The 22,125-nt window shown below is 43.1% G+C and overlaps 1 protein-coding gene across 1 annotated transcript in view; it reads right to left on the bottom strand.

Moving 5' to 3' along the window:
* Positions 1-605: 605 nt before the first annotated feature.
* The window catches only part of LOC129821427 (LIM domain only protein 7-like), a 59,279-nt gene continuing 37,759 nt past the window's right edge, over positions 606-22,125 (bottom strand). The window contains exons 14-27 of the mRNA XM_055879067.1: positions 21,992-22,055; positions 17,489-17,539; positions 14,446-14,471; positions 13,698-13,805; positions 12,312-12,404; positions 11,841-12,226; positions 10,218-10,274; positions 6,218-6,273; positions 5,866-6,024; positions 5,286-5,481; positions 4,430-4,744; positions 2,958-3,066; positions 2,031-2,133; positions 606-1,560 (exon numbers count right to left, since the gene is read on the bottom strand). Of these exons, the coding sequence (XP_055735042.1) occupies positions 1,538-1,560; positions 2,031-2,133; positions 2,958-3,066; positions 4,430-4,744; positions 5,286-5,481; positions 5,866-6,024; positions 6,218-6,273; positions 10,218-10,274; positions 11,841-12,226; positions 12,312-12,404; positions 13,698-13,805; positions 14,446-14,471; positions 17,489-17,539; positions 21,992-22,055 (1,746 nt within the window). The 3' untranslated portion in view covers positions 606-1,537. The remainder of the gene's footprint in view (positions 1,561-2,030; positions 2,134-2,957; positions 3,067-4,429; positions 4,745-5,285; positions 5,482-5,865; positions 6,025-6,217; positions 6,274-10,217; positions 10,275-11,840; positions 12,227-12,311; positions 12,405-13,697; positions 13,806-14,445; positions 14,472-17,488; positions 17,540-21,991; positions 22,056-22,125) is intronic.

The following is a 22,125-nucleotide window of genomic DNA, read 5'->3' as shown; positions in this document are numbered from 1 at the left end:
AAGAGTGTGCAAAGCTGTTAAGGCAAAGGGTGACTACTTTGAAGAATCTCAAATATAATTAGTTATATATGATTTGTTGAACACTTTTATGGTTACTACATGATTCCATATGTGCTATTTCATAGTTTTGATATCTTCACTATTATGCAATGTAGAAAATAGTATGAAATTAAGAAAAACCTTTGAATGAGTGGGTGTGTCCAAGCTTTTGAGTGGGACTGTGTGTTTATGCAGATATCAATTCATTATACAGCTCAAATGGAAGAATACATCAAGAGAATAGCGTATCGTAGTGAGTAATGTCTGAATGCGTGGGGGAATTAAATATGCATGACAATTTGGCTTTGGAGGACGTACGGCATGCATGTCCGCTCAACCCTGCTCATCAACTCATTGAAATCCCTTTCATTTTCAGTAAAACACTACAGAGTGAAAGGGAAGGAGAAAGAGAGAGAATGAGATAATATAAGTTAAGAGAATGAAACAGAATAGGGAAGACCTAGGGAAGAGAGCGGGAGAAGGATGTAAAGGAGGATGAGAGACAGCAATAAAAGAGAAGAAAATGAGAGAAATCTATTGAAAAAGACGAAGACCAAGTCAGAGACCACGATTTACTCATTTTATTTACAAATTTTGCCTTAATGCCATACATTATAACGATTTACATTTTTCTCAGCCCCCCAAAAATGTTAACTCCTAAAATGTATAAGATTAATGCGAAACAACAACTCCCCAATAAGTTCTCTCTCTCTAACAAATCATGCTAGTTTTTAAATATATTTTCAATCCATTTACTTTAAATAATCTCCCCCCATCACAAACAAAAAAGGCACATCGATAAAAATAGAGTCAACAACAAACTTGTTGTAACTAAAAGATTTGCAGGCGAAAATGAGAATAAATCGCAGACTCCCCCCCCCCAGCCTAACATGAAACCTCTTACATCTCTGAAATATGAAGTAAACAGGATCAATAATCTCATGAACATGACCAAAATCAATTTCCAGTATTGTTTCATTTACATTTAAGTCATTTAGCAGACGCTCTTATCCAGAGCGACTTACAAATTGGAAAGTTCATACATATTCATCCTGGTCCCCCCCATGGGAATTGAACCCACAACCCTGGCGCCATGCTCTACCAACTGAGCCACACGGGACCAGTTTCATTAGGGTTGCAAAATTCCCAAACCCCCCCCCCAGTGATTTCTGATAAACCCATGAAATTTGGGAAAGTTTTCAGAATTTTCCAACCCTATTTTCAGCTAAAAGTCTAAAACTCGCAGGTGCATGCACATCCCTCCTACTTCATACAAGCAATTGGTAAAAATAATACGTTGATATCAACATTTTCACTTTTTTGGTCAATCTCACCCTCTCAAGCGTACAGTAGAAATAAAGAATAAGATAGTTGTTAATTGAAGAATCAGCGCTTTTTGTCAAATCACAAAACACATTAATACATCTGAAGTTACGGCTGGTTGCAGTGGTCATGGGTTGTTGTCAAGTAGTCCTTTCTCTACTGTAGTAAAGCGTTGTCACATGGACGTTGGCTGTCCAACTAGAGGGGAAAGAAGATAGAGGTTATAACGCGATACGAAATGATACTATTCGATAACACAACAACACATCATATCACTAAACGACACGGCACGACTCAACACAACAGACAATAGTAACAGGAGCCCTGTTGCTATTGGCGATACCGGTCAGGTATGAGTATGGAGTTTTTATAAATGGTGGCAGGTAGTCTAGTGGTTAGAGCGTTGGGCCAGTAACTGAAAGGTCGCTAGTTCAAATCCCTGAGCTGAACATTTTGAAATGATGTGCCCTTGAGCAAGGCACTTAACCCTAATTGCTCCAGGGGTGCTGAACAATGGTTACCCCACTCTCAAGGGGAGTTGGGATATGCAAAAACGTATTTCCAATTTACACATGTACATGTAAGCACCCACCAAATTATTATTATTATTCAGCTTTGATTCTAGTTGGCTCACTTTTCAGCTGGTACCCAGCTAATGTCATACTCACTTTTGAATCGCATGTAGCAGGAGTTACAGTAGAGCTGTTGTTTACGTATTCTGACCTCAGCTCCGGCCTCCGATCCTCCTAGGTCAGACTTACAGTCGATGCACTGGAGGATAGGGAGAGAGGGAAATGGTCAATGAGGGCTAGCCCAGATCCCTCACTATCAGATGGGGGAAAGGAGAGGAAAGTTGCCCCCTGGAGGAAAGACGAGTTCCACAGACAGAGCAGCCATGGGGAGAGTGCTAGACATATACCCATGGAGCCACAACCAGATAGACAGAGCCCATGAGAGACACCTGACACTTGACTGACAGACAGAGAGACCAAAGAGATTATAAAAAACTGACAGTTCAAGTATCAATGTAGGGACTTTTGGAAGCTCGTCATGATGTCAGCAGCAAGTGCTGGTGATAGGTAATAGTGAGGTGAAGGATTGGTTAGTGAGGTTTGGCACATATGCAGTCAGATTTCCTGAAATGCTCATAAAACCATGAAAACAATGTCCCAAACGGTTTGCCATTTCTGCAGCAAGTTATAGATCTTAGGGAATTTGGAAGAAACTGTATTTTTCAATTAACTAAAAAGATAATGGAAACATTACTCCAGTCAAGTTACACTGGAAACCTTAATTAAATGGTAATCATTGGCCACATTGGAAAAGTCATCAACTATCCATTTTACAACCCAGTGGGACATCTGTTTCCTTGGTTTTGTGTGTAAGGTTATAAAGGATCAGACCAGATTGTGACCCAGTCATGCTGGTTAGGTTAGTATAACATTAATCAGGGTCAAGTTGTCCATATTAGTACAGTCTCATTCTGTGGATAAGGTTAGTACTGAGAGGATCAGGCAGGTTTATCTTTGCTATGGACCAATCATGACCTCAATCTCCAGGTCAGGGAGTTCCGGTCTTGAACTTTGAACTCTCACCTTGAAACAGGTCAAATGATAGCAGAGTCCCAGGGACTCGATGATCATGGCGGCTCCCTTGCCCAGCACCGTGTCACAGAACGTACAGACTTTCTTGCCACTCACTGACCTGAGATTACAGAACGCAAAACCATAACTTGACTGGAGAACACAGACACACAGACTGGAGAACCTAGAATATACATGCCCACCCACGCACCATCAACCACACTGGATAACTGAGAATACACACACATTCCTATCCAAACAAAAATACTTCATACTTGTTCATGTTATATGTGTATTCGATGGTCACCTCCCTGACCAAGGCCCTTCTCCCCCGATTACTCAATTTACCACAGGTAGACTCCAATGAAGTTGTAGAAACATCTCAAGGATGATCAATGGAAACATGATCCACCTGAGCTCAATTTTGAGTCACTTAGCCTACTCGAACAGAGAGGAATGCTATTTATGTTAGCTAGCTGGCTAAGGCTATCCAACACTGGAACGCTTTTGGTTTTATTAATTTATTGCCACTGTGGGCCGCCAGTGTAAATGCTAAATTGCTTGCTGTACACTGAACTGTGTGATTGTAGCGGATTTACTAACGAGTTAGTTCTAGTAGCTATGTTGATAATGACGTTAGCTAATATGGTTGACAGCGATGTAGGCTGTGTGTAGTGGTTAGCGGTTATGGTATGAAGGTTTAGCTTGGAGAGGTCAAGACAGCTGTTGTGTTGTGCACTGTCCACAAGCGAGAGGAAAAGGTTGATGATAGAAGGAATTATACAACGAGAAAAGTGTGAGTGCTGTTTGTATGTGGCTGCTATGAAAGTGAACTGTGTGCGTGGTGATCAGGGGTGTATTCATTCCGTCGATTCTGTTGAAAAAAGTTTCTTAATTGGAAGCAAATGAAACGGGGATAGAACTACCTGAATTCGTCCAATAGAAACTCTTGGAATGTTTTGCAACTGTTTGCACTAATGATTACAACATAGATCAACTAGATGCAGGCAAGAGTGTGCAAGGTGGTATTGAATGTGTCACTGTCACCTTGTTTACTCCAATTTGTCTCTCGACATGTGCACCTACGTGATACACTTTCATCCGTAGGCTAGGTTGAAGCAACCTCATGATGGGTATAGGGGAAATTTGAGTGTCATGTAGTTGCCTAAACCTATCAATGTTACATTGAGCTGGGTGAATGGAATATGAATGACAGTCATTCAATATGCTGTAATAGAAATAAATAAAAAAGAAACCGTGGTTCACGTTTGTGGTGAACACAAAGGCCTAAGCACAGACATTTTGACGCATGTCAGCATTTGTAACTTTGAGCAAGGGTTTTTGGTGTTACCCTTAACCCCAGATCAAGAATCTGACTTTTAGCTCCAATATCTGACATTGTATCAGTGATTGGGAGCAAATCTACCGACTCAGTTTTTTGGCAAGCAGCAGTGTGCCACGTGATTGGACGTTGGATGTTTTACCTGCTGCGTTGCTGTGAGGATGGGCGTGACTCGGGTTCGGGGCCAAGAGAAGGGGTGGGGTTACACCCCCCGGCCTCTCTGAGGGAGCTCATGGAGAGGGAGGAGGGCAGGGTGGCTAAGCCAGGACGACTTCCGACCCCGCTGCCGTAGCCACCACCACCGTAGGCAACACCGCCATAGGAGGATGTCGTTTTGAGGCCAGAAAGGGCTAAAGGAGGCTGGCTGTAGTTGGGGATGGACGAGGTGCTTCCCGGTGTCCATGACGAGCGCCAGGAAGAACGGGGCTCGGTGTCCAGGTTGTCCAGAGACTCGCCTCTGAAAAGTTGAACACATTCCCGGATGTTAGTGGATGTTAGCGGGTTAGCGTAAGCACCCAAATAGCCTGGACACTACAGGCCATTATATTTCTGATTTAGCCGACTCTTTTGATAACTGCAACAGAAAAGAGACTGGCATCCCGGCTAGATCCCAAAATGTTAAAGTCACTAAAAACAGTTACTTCGACTAACATAGTTGTTGTAAATGATGTGTTACCATGTTACACACACTCATTCAAGCTAGCAGTATACAGCATTAAACCCCTGGTGGCCCAATCTAGGCAGTTTAGTGTGCTGTCCATATTTAAACAGAGTAGTCACAAATCCATGGAAGGCGTGTCAGAGTTCCTTGGAGTTGGTGTCAGAGTCATGTGGAGCTGTCCTAATATGGACGCCCAGGTGAGTTCCAGGTAGAGTACCCTCTAATAGGGCCATTGAGGGTGGCTTAACCCCTATCTATCATTCAACACACACATTGTACTGTACTGATCCACCTCCCCCACGCCAGCGGAGCCCCAGTCAAGCCCCAGGAAGAGTACCTCCTGATGGGGCTGGCAGTGGGGTCCTTGCTGGTGGTGGTGCTGGTGGAGCGTTGGCGGATCCAGCTGTTGTCTGTGACCAGGTTGGTCTTCTTCTTCATCTCCTGCAGGATCTGCTGCCTCTCCAGCTCCGCCTGGGGTACGCTCTGCTGGCCTTTCCTCCCCAATCCTTCGCCTATCCCACCGCTGCTAGTCACTGTGGGCCAATGAGAGAGAAGAGGGAATCAGAAAATAAAGATGGGTCAATGGGAGGGGAGAGGGAGTCAGGGGATAGACATGAGAGCCAATCAGATTAGATGGAAGTCCAGAAATAGACTGTAGACCAGTGATTCATCCAGGAAACACCAATAAGACCAGTGTTTCATTATCGTGACAGAGCCACGGTAGAGGACAGATTCATTTTCTATATTCAGCTTTAGTGACCAATAGGACACGATCAAGACATATTATAAAATCTGGAAGTGTCTGTTTATATATTAATTCATGCTAAAGGCGATTGATCGGCTGAGCTGTTTGGTTGACTGGGTCCTGCATTGATTAGACAGGAGTGGTCAGGAGCGGTCGAGGCTGTGAACCACACCTCTTTCTGGCTCTCTGTATCTCATGGCGTTTAGGATGTCTCTCCTCTCCAACTCCAGCTCTGACGCAGCCCGGAGACTCTGGGCCTTTTTGTCTGCTTTACGTCTCAACTCCTCCTCCAGTAACCTCTGGGCCATGCCCCCCGAGCTGCCGTACCGGCCTGGGCACAGTGTACAGTATTCACACTCACTGACATACAGTTACTTACACGGGTACGCACACGTACACACACGCACATCTTCCCTTGCTAATTTGAGCAGCTAAGTAATGGTTCAACTTCCACCAAAAGGTCAATAAGGATTAACGAATATTGATGAATACATTGATGAGGACATTAATAAATCCCCACTGACCTTTAGTCTCTGTTTTCTCCACGTCGTCCAGCTCGGGAGTAGATTTCGACTTTGCCCTGCCAATCACAACAAAACACATTTAGGGGCTGATAATCAAGGAAATTCATTGTCTCTCGAATCAATGTACACTGTAAAACACATTATTGATTTACTTGGGCAATGTTCCAAATGGTACCCTATTCCCTACAAAGTGTACTACATTTGACCAGGGCCCTTGGGGCTCTTTGTATTTTCAAATGCGTACAGTTCAATACATGAACACATACAGTACATGAGTGGCCTGCAATGGAAATAAGCCTTCAGGCTTTGTTGCGTAATCTCTGTGATACCACTTTTTTACTTTACAGTTTATTCGGAAAGCATTCAGGCCCCTTGACTTTTTCCATATTTTGTTACGTTACAGTCTTATTCTAAAATGAATTAAAAGTTTTTTTTCTCTCAACAATCTACACACAATACCCTATAATGACAAAGCAAAACAGGTTTTTAGAAACGTTTGCACAAAAAAATAATACAACTAAATATAACATTTACATAAGTATTCAGATCCTTGACCCAGTACTTTGTTGAAGCACCTTTGGCAGAGATTTCAGCCTTCAGTCTTCTTGTTTTTTTTTATTGAATTACATTTTTATTTCACCTTTATTTAATTAACCAGGTAGGCTATTTGAGAACAAGTTCTCATTTGCAACTGCGACCTGGCCAAGATAAAGCATAGCAATTCGACACATACAACAACACAGAGTTGCACATGGAATAAACAAAACATAGTCAATAATACAGTAGAACAAAAGAAAACATAACATCTATATACAATGATGGCAAATGAGGTAAGATAAGGGAGTTAAGGCAATAAATAGGCCATGGTGGTGAAGTAATTACAATATAGCAATTAAACACTGGAATGGTAGATGTGCAGAAGATGAATGTGCAAAGGAGCAAGATAAATAAATAAATACTGTATGGGGATGAGGTAGGTAGATAGATGGGCTGTTTACGGAAGTGCTATGTACAGATGCAGTGATCTGTGAGCTGCTCTGACAGCTGGTACTTAAAGCTAGTGAGGGAGATATGAGTCTCCAGCTTCAGAGATTTTTGCAGTTCGTTCCAGTCATTGGCAGCAGAGACCTGGAAGGCAAGACGACCAAAGGAGGAATTGGCTTTGGGGGTGACCAGTGAGACCAGTGAGATACCTGCTGGAGCGCGTGCTACGAGTGGGTGCTGCTATGGTGACCAGTGAGCTGAGATAAGGCGGGGCTTTACCTAGCAGAGACTTGTAGATAACCTGTAGCCAGTGGGTTTGGCGACGAGTATGACGCGAGGGCCAACCAACGAGAGTGTACAGGTCGCAATGGTGGGTAGTGTATGGGGCTTTGGTGACAAAACGGATGGCACTGTGATAGACTTCATTCAATTTGTTGAGTAGAGTGTTGGAGGCTATTTTGTCAATGACATTCCCAAAAATCGAGGATCGGTAGGATGTTTAGTTTTACACGGGTATGTTTGGCAGCATGAGTGAAGGATGCTTTGTTGCGAAATAGGAAGCCGATTCTAGATATAATTTTGGATTGGAGATGCTTAATGTGAATCTGGAAGGAGAGTTTACAGTCTAACCAAACAGCTAGGTATTTGTAGTTGTCCACATATTCTAAGTCAGAGCCGTCCAGAGTAGTGATGCTGGATGGGCGAGCAGTGATCGGTTGAATGGCATGCATTTAGTTTTACTTGCATTTAAGAGCAGCTGGAGGCCACGGAAGGAGAGTTGTATGGCATTGAAGCTCGTTTGGAGGTTAGTTAACACAGTGTCCAAAGTGGGGCCAGAAGTATACAGAATGGTGTTGTCTGCTTAGAGGTGTACCAGAGAATCACCAGCAGCAAGAGCAACATCATTGATGTATACAGAGAAGAGAGTCAGCCCGAGGATTGAACCCTGTGGCACCCCCATAGAGACTGCCAGAGGTCCGGACAACAGGCCCTCCGATTTGACACACTGAACTCTATCAGAGAAGTAGTTGGTAAACCAGGCGAGGCAATCATTTGAGAAACCAAGGCTGTCGAGTCTGCCAATAAGAATGTGGTGATTGACAGAGTCGAAAGCCTTGGCCAGGTCGATGAATATGGCTGCACAGTAATGTCTCTTATCGATGGCGGTTAAGATGTCGTTTAGGACCTTGAGCGTGGCTGAGGTGCACCCATGACCAGCTCTGAAACCAGATTGCATAGCGGAGAAGGTACGGTGGGATTCGAAATGGTCGGTAATCTGTTATTTAACTTGGCTTTCGAAGACCTTAGAAAGACAGGGTAGGATAGATATAGGTCTGTAGCAGTTTGGGTCTAGAGTGTCACCCCCTTTGAAGAGGGGGATGACCGCGGCAGCTTTCCAATCTTTGGGAATCTCAGACAATACGAAAGAGAGGTTGAACAGGCTAGTAATAGTGGTTGCAACAATTTTGACGCGACAAGCTTGACACACCTGTATTTGGGGCGTTCTCCCATTCTTCTCTGCAGATCCTCTCAAGCTCTGTCAGGTTGGATGGGGAGTGTTGCTGCACAGCTTTTTTCCGGTCTCTCCAGAGATGTTCAATCGGGTTCAACTCTGGGCTCTGGCTGGGCCCCTCAAGGACATTCAGAGACTTGTCCTGAAGCCACCCCTGCATTGTCTTGGCTGTGTGCTTAGGGTCGTTCTGTTGGAAGGTGAACCTTCAGCCCAGTCTGAGGTCCTGAGCAAGTTTTCATCAAGGATCTCTCTGTACTTTGCCTCGATCCTGACTAGTCTCCCAGTCCCTGCCGCTGAAAAACATCCCCAGGGATGGTGCCAGGTTTCCTCCGGACGTGACAGTATTTATTCTGAGAGTATTTAGGAGCCTTTTGGCAAACTCCAAGCAGGCTGTCATGAGCCTTTTACTGAGGAGTGGCTTACATCTGGCCACTCTACCATAAAGGCCTAATTGGTGGAGTGCTGCAGAGATGGTTGCCCTTCTGGAAGGTTCTCCCATCTCCACAGAGGAACTCTAGAGCTCTGTCAGAGTGACAAGTCACCTTCCTGACCAAGGCCCTTCTCCCCCGATTGCTCAGTTTGGCCGGGCGGCCAGCTCTAGGAAGAGTCTTGGTGGTTCCAATTTTCTTCCATTTAAGAATGATGAAGGCCACTGTGTTCTTGGGGATCTTCAATGCTGCAGAAATGTTTTGTTTTGTTTTGGTACCCTTCCCCAGATCTGTGCCTTGACACAATCCTGTCTCAGAGCTCTACGGGCAATTCCTTCGACCTCATGGCTTGGTTTTTGCTCTGACATAGACAGGTGCGTGTCTTTCCAAATCATGTCCAATCAATAGAATTTACCACAGGTGGACTCCAATCAAGTTGTAGAAACATTTCAAGGATGATCAATGGAAACAGAATGCACCTGAGCTCAATTTCGAGTTTCATAGCAAAGGGTCTGAATACTTATGTAAATAAGGTATTTCTGTTGTTTTTTTTGCACACAAAAAATGTAAACCTGTTTTTGCTTTGTCATTATGGGGTATTGTGTGTAGATTGCTGTCAATTTATTATTATTTTTTATCCATTTTAGAATAAGGCTGTGATGATATATTGTTGAGCCATTAGGGCTCTGGTCAAAAGTAGTGCCCTGTATTGGGAAAAGGTGCCATTTGGGACATGGGCTGCACTACACATTTAGTTATGTTGGTTGACTCTTAGAACATAATGTATTAGTTATAGGCTGAGGCATGCTTTGCGTTTGCTAGTAACAGACCATCGATTTTATGAATGCAATTAAGTCATACTGTATGTTTGTCTGATTGCAAAAGAGGCAACGCCGTGGCCATTCTAACACACATAGTCACGCATGCACTCACACCAGACCTGAACACTCACTCAGAAAACTGCAAACCCAGCCCATCTGGCAGTCAAGACAGATGTAAGCAAATACTCTGAGTATTTTAAGTAATTTTTTAAGTATTTGATGGTTAGGTTGGACCTGGACAGACAGACACTGACCTGTCTGCCATGGATATCTCAGGCTGGGCCTTGGCATAGCCATAGGAGTCCCCGACCCTGCCAGCAGTTTTGAGAAAAGGTTACAGCAGTAGAAAGATGATATAGATAGGGAATACAGACAGAGATACAGACAGAGACACACATAGACAGAACAGACAGACAGACAGACAGACAGACAGACAGACAGACAGACAAACAGAACAGAACAGAACAGAACAGATGGAAGGACAGAACAGAACAGAACAGAACAGAACAGAACAGAACAGATGGAAGGACAGACAGGACAAAACACATACAGAGAAGACAAAACACAGGCAGGCCATTAGTGGGGGTTAGAGGTTACAATACAATGTCAAGTAAACATGAGAACAGGCAACAAGTAATGATTAATTAACTAAATGTTAATGTTTAATATACTGCAGTGAGTTGGTGTTTACAATAAGCATTTGAAGATTTAGCACACACAAATCTTAAAGCCTTACAAACACTTTAACATTATGTCTGTAACGACAAAAGCGCTATAGAAGATAGATGGGATAGAATAATAGATATGTAAGAAATGTGAATTAAACCTTGGATGTATAAGAAGGTAACTAGCATAAGGCAGAGGTAGATCCTCACATTTTTTGCAGTTGCTATATTGTTTATATCTTTGCCTTATTTGTTATTTTTATCTTTTTGTTATTAATCCTTGGTGTATAAAACGGTATATGGGAATGGTCTTTTGTTTCTGTATGATCATTTTATTTATTTATTAGTGTGCTTGCTTCAGCAAGACCACTACTGTTATCCAATCTTCTTCTTTTTTATTAGTGTGCTTGCTTCAGCAAGACCACTACTGTTATCCAACCTTCTTCTTTTTTATTAGTGTGCTTGCTATTTTTATTATCCATCAATTTACTTCTTTAACCTCTCTCCACCCTTGCCTTTATCCCCCAACCACTCTTTCTCTTTCCATCAACCCAACTACGGGTACAGGTTTTCAGGAAAGGCACAGAATTTTTAGGCTGGGTTTCTGTACAGCACTTTGAGATATCAGCTGATGTAAGAAGGGCTATATAAATAGATTTGATTTGACTCATTCAACTTTTGTTCAGCTTGAACTCTACATTTGACAATTTATCCTCCTTCCACTGCCAGAAAAAATATATATTTTTAGACTGCACACAAATGATATGTACTTTTTCAAAATTAGGGGAGGGAACTGGGTAGGATGGGAAGGGGGAATTAGGGGGAAGGAAAAACGACATTATTGCAAATCTTTATCATTGTAAAAAGCAACACTGAAAAACTGGGGAAAAAAAAAAAAAAAATTCCTGTAATTATACTGGAGCATCATCTATAAGTGACTTTGTTCGTCTACATAATCAATTTTAGATACTTTAGGATAATTTGGACATGATGTGCGAAAAATGCTAACATAGGTACAACGACTTGCATTAGATTAGTGCCACAAAAGTTAAAATGTTAGCATTCGGAAACAGTGCCAGAGAAACTAAAACAAAGCATGGATTGCTGTTATACCTCGTCCATAGACTGCTTACAGGGTAAGGAAACCAATATCTCATTTTGTAATTTGGGTGAACTAAACCTTTAAAGATAAGAATACATATTATTCTTAACCATTGCTGCTGCTCCTGCATTTTCTCTTTCTCCCTGTGCTGCTGTTCAGCAGCCTCCTGGCGCCTCCTCTCCTCCCTCTCCTCCTCCTTCCTCCTCTGCCATCTCAGCTCCTCCTTTTCCCTCTGTCTTCTCTCCTCATCCTCCTGCTTCTCCCTCCTCTTCCTCTCCTCCTGAAGACGCAGCAGCTCTCGCTCCTCCTCCTCCGTCCTCCTCTCCTCCTCCCACTTTTGCTGCTCCTCCTCCACTCTCCTCCTTTCTTCCTCCTCCTGTCTTCGCTGTGTTTCCTCCTCTTCCCTCCTCCCCCTTTCCTCCCAGGGCGTGGTAGGCTGGCGGAGGGGGGAGTGGGGGCCGATACTCCTGCTGTCCATCTTCAGGTCTCTCGGCTCCTGAGGAACAGACAGTATAGGGTTAAAGCCAAAGTCCTGAGTTACAACCATAAAATTACATTGCTGTGGTGATGTGGTTCCTCACCTCTTGGTGGTGTCTTCCCCCTTCTACCACAGCCTCCTGCTGGGCCCGACGCCACTCCTCCTCCAGTTTCTCCTGGTCACGACGATATTTCTCCTGATCACAAACACGCACACAGAGAGAGACACGTTACTGTACTGTATACACACACACACACACACACACACACACACACACACACACACACACACACACACACACACACACACACACACACACACACACACACACACACACACACACACACACACACACGCATTCAGAGTTTATCAAGCGCTTTGGTCACCGGCCCCCTACTGACAACCACTTTTAATCACAATTTGATGTAAGAGGAAAATAGTCTCTCTTGTTAAACAATAGAAATAGAAAGTTCTGGTTTCATGGTAAAGACAAGGAAAGTGCTTCAACTCATTCAGCAATTGACATCCCTTAATATCCCGACAAAAAAAGAATTACCACATTTTAGCCTACCAAAACCTAAGAAAAGGGCAATTGGAAGACAAGGATTAGCTGAAGTCTACCTGACTCCTGAGAACAAAAACTGAAACAATCCCAACGTTTCACCTTCAACCGCTCAGCTCTACATTCCAGCTTCATTCCCCAGAGTAGGTGAACCTTGTTAGATTTTCTGCCAAGCTTCTATGTCTCATTAAGAAATTAGGCCGTTTGACCTGCGGGGAATACAACAGAGTGGAGGAATAACGAGCCTTGGCTTCTAGTCTACAGCTGCTCTGCAGGGGTCAGGCTGGACACATTTTGTATCTCTCTACCTCCATAAATAGACCTCGGGAGTAATTCAGTGTGCACACACACACACTTCAAACAATCAAAAACACACACAACAATCACCCCCCGAGGGCCTCCCGGGTGGCGCAGTGGTCTAGGGCACTGCATCGCAGTGCTAACTGCGCCACCAGAGTCTCTGGGTTCGCGCCCAGGCTCTGTCGCAGCCGGCCGCGACCGAGAGGTCCGTGGGGCGACGCACAATTGGCATAGCGTCGTCCGGGGTAGGGAGGGTTTGGCCGGTAGGGATATCCTTGTCTCATCGCGCTCCAGCGACTCCTGTGACGGGCCGGGCGCAGTGCTCGCCAACCAAGGGGGCCAGGTACACGGTGTTTCCTCCGACACATTGGTGCGGCTGGCTTCCGGGTTGGAGGCGCGCTGTGTTAAAGAAGCAGTACGGCTGGTTGGGTTGTGCTTCGGAGGACGCATGGCTTTCGACCTTTGTCTCTCCCGAGCCCGTACGGGAGTTGTAGCGATGAGACAAGGTAGTAATTACTAGCGATTGGATACCACGAAAAAATTGGGGAGAAAATGGGATAAAAAAAATAATAATAATTTAAAAAAAAAAGCAATCACCCCCCCACCACACACATACTACACTGTTACCTGTAGGAGTCTCTCCTGCTCCTTCTGCCATTTCTCCTGCCTCCTGCGCTCCTCCTCCGGGTCCCAGGACAAGCGGTTAGAGGAGGGAGCGATGGAGGCAACGGGCATCTGATGGAGGAGAGGAAGAGGAGAGTAGAGAAGAGACATTGCCATTATTCCTTTATAGGTGAACAAATGTATCCTGCAAATACACAAATTACTTTATTTATTTTTTCTTCACCTGATGTTTAAATTTAAGTCATTCTTACAGCATCTTAATCCCACTTAATCAACACAGCTATTTGAGTCTCCCCAACCCTTATACACATTGTCATGCATATCACTCGTTTTTCATTTAAATGTTTCATCGTTTATGTATTAACATGCCCATCGACAGTATTTCAGTGTCTGTGACGAAGTTGAAAAGTTCAAACTTGAACTGTTATGTTGTTCCTTCAGTCAACCTTTTCAAAGTGAGCCACAGATGCTTCAGTCCACTCATCATCCAATTTCAAAGGTTGAGTATTGTATGAACAATGACACAACGGTTGGGACTAGCATTTTCAATCAAGGAGTTTAAGGAGGCTCAGGATCCTGCCCCTGGTGGGGTAGTTAAATAACCCATCACTATCCCACACAGTAAAGATGTCACTCACAATGATGGGTCAATGCATTGTAAAAACTTAAGAACATAAACACGTACTTGAGAGAAAAAAACCCAACCACCTGCTTGTAAAACATTTTGTAGATATTAAATAGAATTGCTTACATCTGATTTTGTCGACTCTGATCCTCCTTGAAAAAGAATAAACATCATCAAATAAATCGATCTAGTGTTAAACAGTCACATCTCAGAGTGATATACAGCATTAAGTATATGCTGCCATGAGAAGCATTGTTCCTGTATTCTAAAATACTGCATCATTGTCATGTTTGTTGAGACAGTTTAAAGTTCGCTAAAGCAGACACACAGACTGACACCTAGGATAGATATAATACATGCATTTAAATCGCACACACCTGGAGGCTCCACAGGCTACCATACCGAGCAAAAGCTGACAGGCTTGTTAAAACCTCGACTCTTATCCGAGGTTGAGTGTGTGTTCAGATTTGAGTGTTTCAACCTCTAAAACTTTTAAATGGTCTTTCAACTTTAACCAAACCCTCGGCTATAATTTGAGATTTTAAATCAAGCCTGAAGCAAACAAGATGTATTTTAAATTCACCTAGAGTCGTGCCAATATTGCCACAAAGAGCCTATGATTTTGGCAGAATAACAGTCTCTGACTGCTGAATGGTAGGTTACCCAAGTACATCACACTAACTAGATTCAACTTATTAACATCTCATCATTTTTGTTTTCTAATGGATATAACAACAAACATGCACAAGATGCAAAGAGTCAAACAATTTCAACAGTCACCAGAATGCATGTTGATGCATGCAAAAGCATTGGCTATGAGTAATAACACAAGAGCAAAAGCACAGCACAGCAAAGCATGCAAGGTTGAGAAGGAGGGGAGCCAATGTGTGACACCTCGACATCATACCAACATACTGCACCATACACCTGACAGCATATGACGAGTTAGCCTTGTGATGGCATTACTTTCTAGGCTTATGGCTTAGTGAATAGCCCAGAGCCATAGATATGCACTACGTTACCGAAATTATGTGGACACCTGCTCGTAAAACATCTCATTCCAAAATCATGGGCATTAATATGGAGTTAGTCCCCCCCTGCTGCTAAAACAGCCTCCACTCTTCTGGGAAGTCTTTCCAATAAATGGTGGAACGCTGCTGCAGGTACTTGCTTCCATTCAGTCACAAGAGCATTAGTGAGGTCGTGCACTGATGTTGGGTGATTAGGCCTGGCTCGCAATCAGCGTTCCAATTCATCCCAAAGGTGTTCGATGGGTTTTTATTTATTTTCATTGTATTTATTTTTGAACCTTTCTTTAACTAGGCAAGTCAGTTAAGAACAAATTCTTATTTACAATGACGGCCTTCCGGGGAACAGTGGGTTAAGCTTCCTTGTTCAGGGGCAGAACGACAGATTTTTACCTAGTCAGTAACAAGGATTCAACCCAGCAACCTTTTGGTTACTGACCTAACGCCTTAACCACTAGGCTACCTGCCACCCCAAGGCGGTGATGGTTCTGTGCAGGCCAGTCAAGTTCTTCCACATCGATCTCGACAAACCATTTCTGTATGGACCTCGCTTTGTGCACGGGGGCATTGTCATGCTGAAACAATAAAGGGCCTTCCCCAAACTGTTGCCCCAAAGTTGGAAGCACAGAATCGTCTAGAATGTCATTGTATGCTCTAGCGCTACGATTTACCTTAACTGGAACTAAGGGGCCTAATCCGAACCATGAAAACAGCCCCAGACCATTATTCCTTCTGCACCAAACTTTACAGTTGGCACTATGCATTCAGGCAGGTAGTGTTCTCCTGCCATCCGCCAAACCCAGATTAGTTCGTCGGACTGCCAGATGGTGAAGCATGATTCATCACTCCAGAGTACACATTTCCACTGCTCCGGAGTCTAATGGTGGCAAGCTTCACACCACTCCAGCTGACGCTTGGCATTGCGCATGATGATCTTAGGCTTGTGTGTGGCTGCTCGGCCATGGAAACCCATGTCATGAAGTACCCGACGAGCAGTTCTTGTGCTGACCTTGCTTCCAGAGGCAGTTTGGAACTCAGTAGTTATCGTTGCAACCTAAGACAAACGATTTTTACGCGCTACACGCTTCAGCACTCGCCAGTCCCGTTCTGTGAGCTTGTGTAGGCCTACCATTTCGAAGCTGAGCCGTTGTTAATCCTAGACGTTTCCACTTCTCAATAACCACACTTACAGTTGACCGGGGGAAGCTCTAGCACGGCAGAAACTGACTTGTTGGAAATGTGGCATCATATGACGGTGCCACATTGCAAGTCACTGAGCTCTTCAGTAAAGCCATTCTACTGCCAATGTTTGTCTATGGAGATTACATGACTGTGTGCTCGATTTTATAGACCTGTTCGCAATGGGTGTGGCTGAAATAGCTGAATCCACTAATTTGAAGGGGTGTCCACATACTTTTATATATACAGTATAGTGTATATCGCTATCCTATATGGCTCTGGAACAGCCTAGAATTGATCATCTTTAATGTTGATTCTCAGTTGCTCCTGTGTATGCAGGTTCTGAAAACGCAGGCAATCAAAAACACACAAGCAAGAAGTGAGAATTTTGTAACCACTTCTATGGACTCTAGTGGATTGGTATGTTGGTATGGTATTCTGACATGATGTCTCCCCTTTGGTGCTTCAAAGTGTTGGTGAAAACACAACTTTCTCGTCAAGTGTATCCCAACCCTCTCCTGAGGGATCCTCAGACGGTTTTTCAATTTGGTTTTAACCCTGAACTAGCCACCTGATTCAACTAATCTAAGGCCTTTGTGATTAGTTGTCAACTCAGAGCTGCAACAAAAATGTAGATAGATTGCTGGTCCCACAGGAGAGGGTTGGGAAATACTGGTCTAGACTCATCGAGCTCAGTGTCTCTGGGAGAATCACCACACACTCAACCCTGTTTATCACAGAGGTAGACCAGCGCACTGACACTGGGCCCTGAGAAGCCCGGGTGTGGGAGGGAGGGGGAGACCAATGGGGTTACACTCACTCAGTACCAGATCAGATGGAAAAAAGCAGTGGATTTTAGATAGAAAGAGATGGAAGCCTAGAGCACCCAGCCTCTTGATAGTTACACAGACGATTGATAGTAACCCTTCACCAACACCGGGCGTCGATCAGGGGTGTCTTACCTTGTTCAAAAAACTCTGACCTCCGTTTTAAATTTTTCATGGATATGGGTTCTAGGTGAGAGATGGAGAAATCAGAACAGGGTCAGAGAGCGTAAGAGAGTGGGAGAGAAACTTTGAAGTAATTACTTCAATCATGCAGGCACGTGCACAGATATGGTTCTACCTGTGCAGAGCACATGCCCCTTTGCCCTTCCAGTCGCCAAATTGCCCTTTTGGGTGGTAATATTTTTTTGTATACATATTTTGTCACTGTTGTTTGGAACCCACTGCCCGCAAGACAAGCCTTTAAGTTAACTAGCCACCATCCTGTCTATTGGTTGCGCCTGTTGATCTGCCCTGTATGGAGCGTGCGTGGGCCCGGTTGCACCTTTTTCCCAGTCTGTCCTTTTGCCCAGTCCGTCTGCCTTGAGAGATGCGGTCACTGGTTGAGTGTGTGTAGCTAGCTAGCTAGCCAGCTAGCTAGTTTAAATATCAACAATACTGCCACAGCAGCTTAACACTTGATTTAGCCTACAGCATGATCCCTATTCAGTCTGGTTAGCTGATATGCGCAACAGAGAGAGGCAGTAAGACATAGAGAGGTAAATCGCAATCAGTAAAAGAAATTGAGGTAGCTAACAAGCAGATTTACATCAATCATCTACATCAATGGTCAGCTGATTGCCCACCCTCTTTTCCCCGATGTCAATTATGTCTCAAGGAGTCACTGCAAAAGAGGCATATGGTATGTTATCATTTTCTAAGATATGAATTATGAAAGGTCTGTGCACGGCCTTGCTATCATGGCATGGGGAACTTCAATAAAGATCTCCATTCTCCACTATTGTACACATAACAACTACATTAGGATTTTGTCATCACACTGAAAATAAAAACGATCATATGCAGGGCCAGCTCCAGGCATGAGCAATTTTTGGGGGGGGAACTCAGTTGGGGTCTGAACTTACTCTTGAGAGTTAGAATAGTACAATACACACGGTGTAAGTTCAAAATGTGGTTGTGCATCAGCAGTTTTCCTCTTGTTTTGTCAGTCATTGACAGTCACTCAATTATCCATGTCATTTAATATTATTTTTTTTATCAGTTTTTTAAAAATCGAATTTTATTGCTTGCATCAGTTACTTGATGTGGAATAGAGTTCCATGTAGTCATGGCTCTATGTAGTACTGTGGGCCTCCCATAGTCTGTTCTGGACTTGAGGACTGTGAAGAGAACTCTTGTGGCATGTCTTGTGGGGTCTGCATGGGTGTCCGAGCTGTGCGCCAGTAGTTCAAACAGACAGCTCGGTGCATTCAACATGTCAATACCTCTCATAAATACAAGTCAATTGCTCTTCCACTTTGGGCCAGGAGAGATTGACATGCATATTATTATATTAGCTCTCTGTGTAAATCCAAGGGCCAGTCGTGCTGCCCTGTTCTGAGCCAATTGCAATTTTCTTAAGTCCCTTTTTGTGGCACCTGACCACACGACTGAATAGTTGTCCAGGTGCGACAAAACTAGGGCCTGTATGACCTGCCTTGTTGATAGTGCTGTTAAGAAGGTAGAGCTGCGCTTTATTATGGACAGACTTCTCCCCATCTTAGCTACTGTTGTATCAAATATGTTTTTACCATGACATTTTACAAACCAGGGTTATGTCAAGCAGTTTAGTCACCTCAACTTGCTTAATTTTCACATCATTTATTACAAGATTTAGTTGAGGTTTAGGGTTTAGTGAATGATTTGCCCCAAATACAATGCTTTGAGTTTTAGAAATATTTAGGACTAACTAATTCCTTGCCATCCACTCTGAAACAAAATGCAAATCTTTGTTAAGTGTTGCAGTCATTTCAGTTTTTGTAGTAGCTGACATGTATAGTGTTGAGTCATCCGCATACATAAACACACTGGCTTTACTCAAAGTGGCATGCCATTAGTCAAGAATTAAAAAAGTAAGGGGCCTATACAGCTGCCCAGGGGAATTCCTGATTCTACCTGGATTATGTTGGAGAGGCTTCTATTAAATAATAACCTCTGTGTTTTGGTAGACAGGTAACTCTTTATCCACAATGTAGCAGGTGGTGTAAACCATAACACATACTTTTCTTCCAGCAGCAGACTATGATCGAAAATGTCAAAAGCTGCACTAAAAAACATCAATTTCTCTAAGCCAATCATCAGTCATTTGTGTAAGTGCTGTGCTTGTTGAACGTCCTTCCCTAAAAGTCTGAAAGTTTGTTGACATTTTTTTTACTGTAAAATAGCAATGTATCTGGTGAAACACAATATAAAAAAAATGTACTAAATGTTGAGAACAGGCTGATTGGTCGACTATTTGAGCCAGTAAAGAGGACTTTGGTATTCTTAGGTAGCGGAATGATTTTTGCTTCCCTCAGAGCCTGGGGGCACACACTTTCTAGTAGGTTTAAACTGAAAATATTGCAAATAGGAGTCACTACAGATCCTGGTTCGATTCCAGGCTGTGTCACTACTGGCCGTGATTGGGAGTCTCATAGGATGGCGCACAATTGGCCCAGTGTTGTCAGGGTTAGGGTTTGGACGGGGTAGGCCGTCATTGTAAATAAGAATTTGTTCTTAACTGACTTGCCTAGTTCAATAAATAACTATATGAATGATGGAGCTGAGTTTGCCTTTTTTTTCCCCAAAATGTCAATATTTTTTTTGATTGAAGGTGCTCCAAAGCTTTTTACTATCATTCTATATGTAATTTATCTTTGTTTCATAGGGTAGTTTCTTTTTATTCAGTTTAGTCACATGATTTCTCAATTTGCAATACGTTTGCCAATCCGTTCTGTAGCCAGACTTATTTGCCATTCCTTTTGCCATTCCTTTTTTCAAATACTCATCAATCCACGGGGATTTAATAGTTTTTACAGTCATTTTCTTAATGGGTGCATGCTTATTAGTAACTGGAATAAGCAATTTCATAACTGTGTCAAGTGCAGTGTCTGTTTGCTCCTCATTACACACCACGGACCAACAAATATTCTTTACATCAACAACATAGGATTCACTACAAAAGTAGTAAAAATGTGATCAATACATGTTGATGATTTCATTCCTGTGCTGTTTGTAACTACCCTGGTAGGTTGACTGATAACCTGAACCAGGTTGCAGGCACTGGTTACAGTTTGAAGCTTTTTCTTGAGTGGGCAGCTTGATAAAAGCCAGTCAATATTTTAATCACCCAGAAAATGTTATCATATGTCGCGGGTCATGGGTCGCGGGTCATATGTCGCGGGTCACCACTTCACAGGAGAGCGATTTGAATGTAAAATTTAAAAAAAATCAAAATGTGGTTATTGGCAGAAATGCCTTCACAAACATATGAACTTTCATGTGCCTTAATAACAAACTTGTATGCCATCTGTAAATAAGAATAAAATTGTTAAATTACGAGCCTAGTTGGTTTAGCCAAAGAAAAAGTCAGCAACCTTCCTGCTAGCCATGATTGGCTGAGATAATGAGTGGGCTTGACATGCAGAGAGATGAGTTTGGATTGTCTATTTGAGCTGGTCAGTGTGTCTAGGTAATCCTGTCTAACGCGGCTGTAAAAAAAATGTATTGTATATTAAAACTGCATAAGTGTTGCTCTCCACTTCCTGGAGGACTGAGTTTTGAAATCAGTGGAATTCGAGTATGATAGCTAAGGAGATGGAGGAAACACCGGCCTCCGGATTACATCTTCAAACTAAGGGCAACCCTGGCATCCAACAGGAAATGCCTCCAACCATTAATGATGAGTGAATGATGATTAGTGTAGCTAGCTACATTTTCAGATATTACACCTTTCTAATTTTGACAGAAAGAACAATTTGCTTGGCTAGCTATAGCCTAATGTTAGCTAGCTAATATTGAACTTGATTATGGTTCATTGTTTACCTAGCTAAGTAGCTAACATTAGCTGACTGTTTGGTTAGCAACCTGCAGATTCATGAAGGGCAGTAAGGCCTAGCTAGCTACATGTCTTAACAAAAGACTCCACTATGCAAGTATCCATTTTGGGTGAGTTCGTAAATTCAGTCTAGCCATCTACTCTGATTTCAGAGCACTCTCGTCTGAGTGTGCCAGAGAGCGCAGAATAACTGTTGAATTTACGAACACTCAACACCCGTTGAATATGGCCGGTGTCAGTAAACGTCGGCAAAAATGAATAGCGGTCCTATAGTAGCTGTTAAAAGCTAACCGTATCACGGAATTCACGTAAAAACACGTTCGGTATTTGTATTTCATGAAGAGCAGTGTTAATCAAAAATAACAAACCGAGTGTTTTCCAGCATACAATGTTCAGCTGCACACTCTGATCTAGTCATGTGGTGGCATGCACAAACAAAATGTGTGAATGTACATAATTATACATAATTGAACAATGAGCATTCACCACCAAAAACACATACAGTCCCAAAGAGAGAACGTTGTCATTGCTTTCTCAAACGTGTTCCTGTTAATAAAGGCTAGTCATAACCTCTCTGGTTAGTATATCTGCTCTATGCTCTTTACCTTTGTTTCTCACGGTCACTGTCTCGTCACGGAAGCCTCCATTCACTCCATTGGATGCCATATCCTGCAACAAGATGAATTAAAAGCCTGTTGAGAACTGTCTGGGGTTTTATCAGTACACTGTATTAATATAG

The sequence above is a fragment of the Salvelinus fontinalis genome, chromosome 23 (assembly GCF_029448725.1).
Source record: "Salvelinus fontinalis isolate EN_2023a chromosome 23, ASM2944872v1, whole genome shotgun sequence".
NCBI classification, from domain to species: domain Eukaryota; kingdom Metazoa; phylum Chordata; class Actinopteri; order Salmoniformes; family Salmonidae; genus Salvelinus; species Salvelinus fontinalis.
Note: the sequence above shows the minus strand (reverse complement) of the source record. Positions and strands in the feature narration are given on the sequence as shown.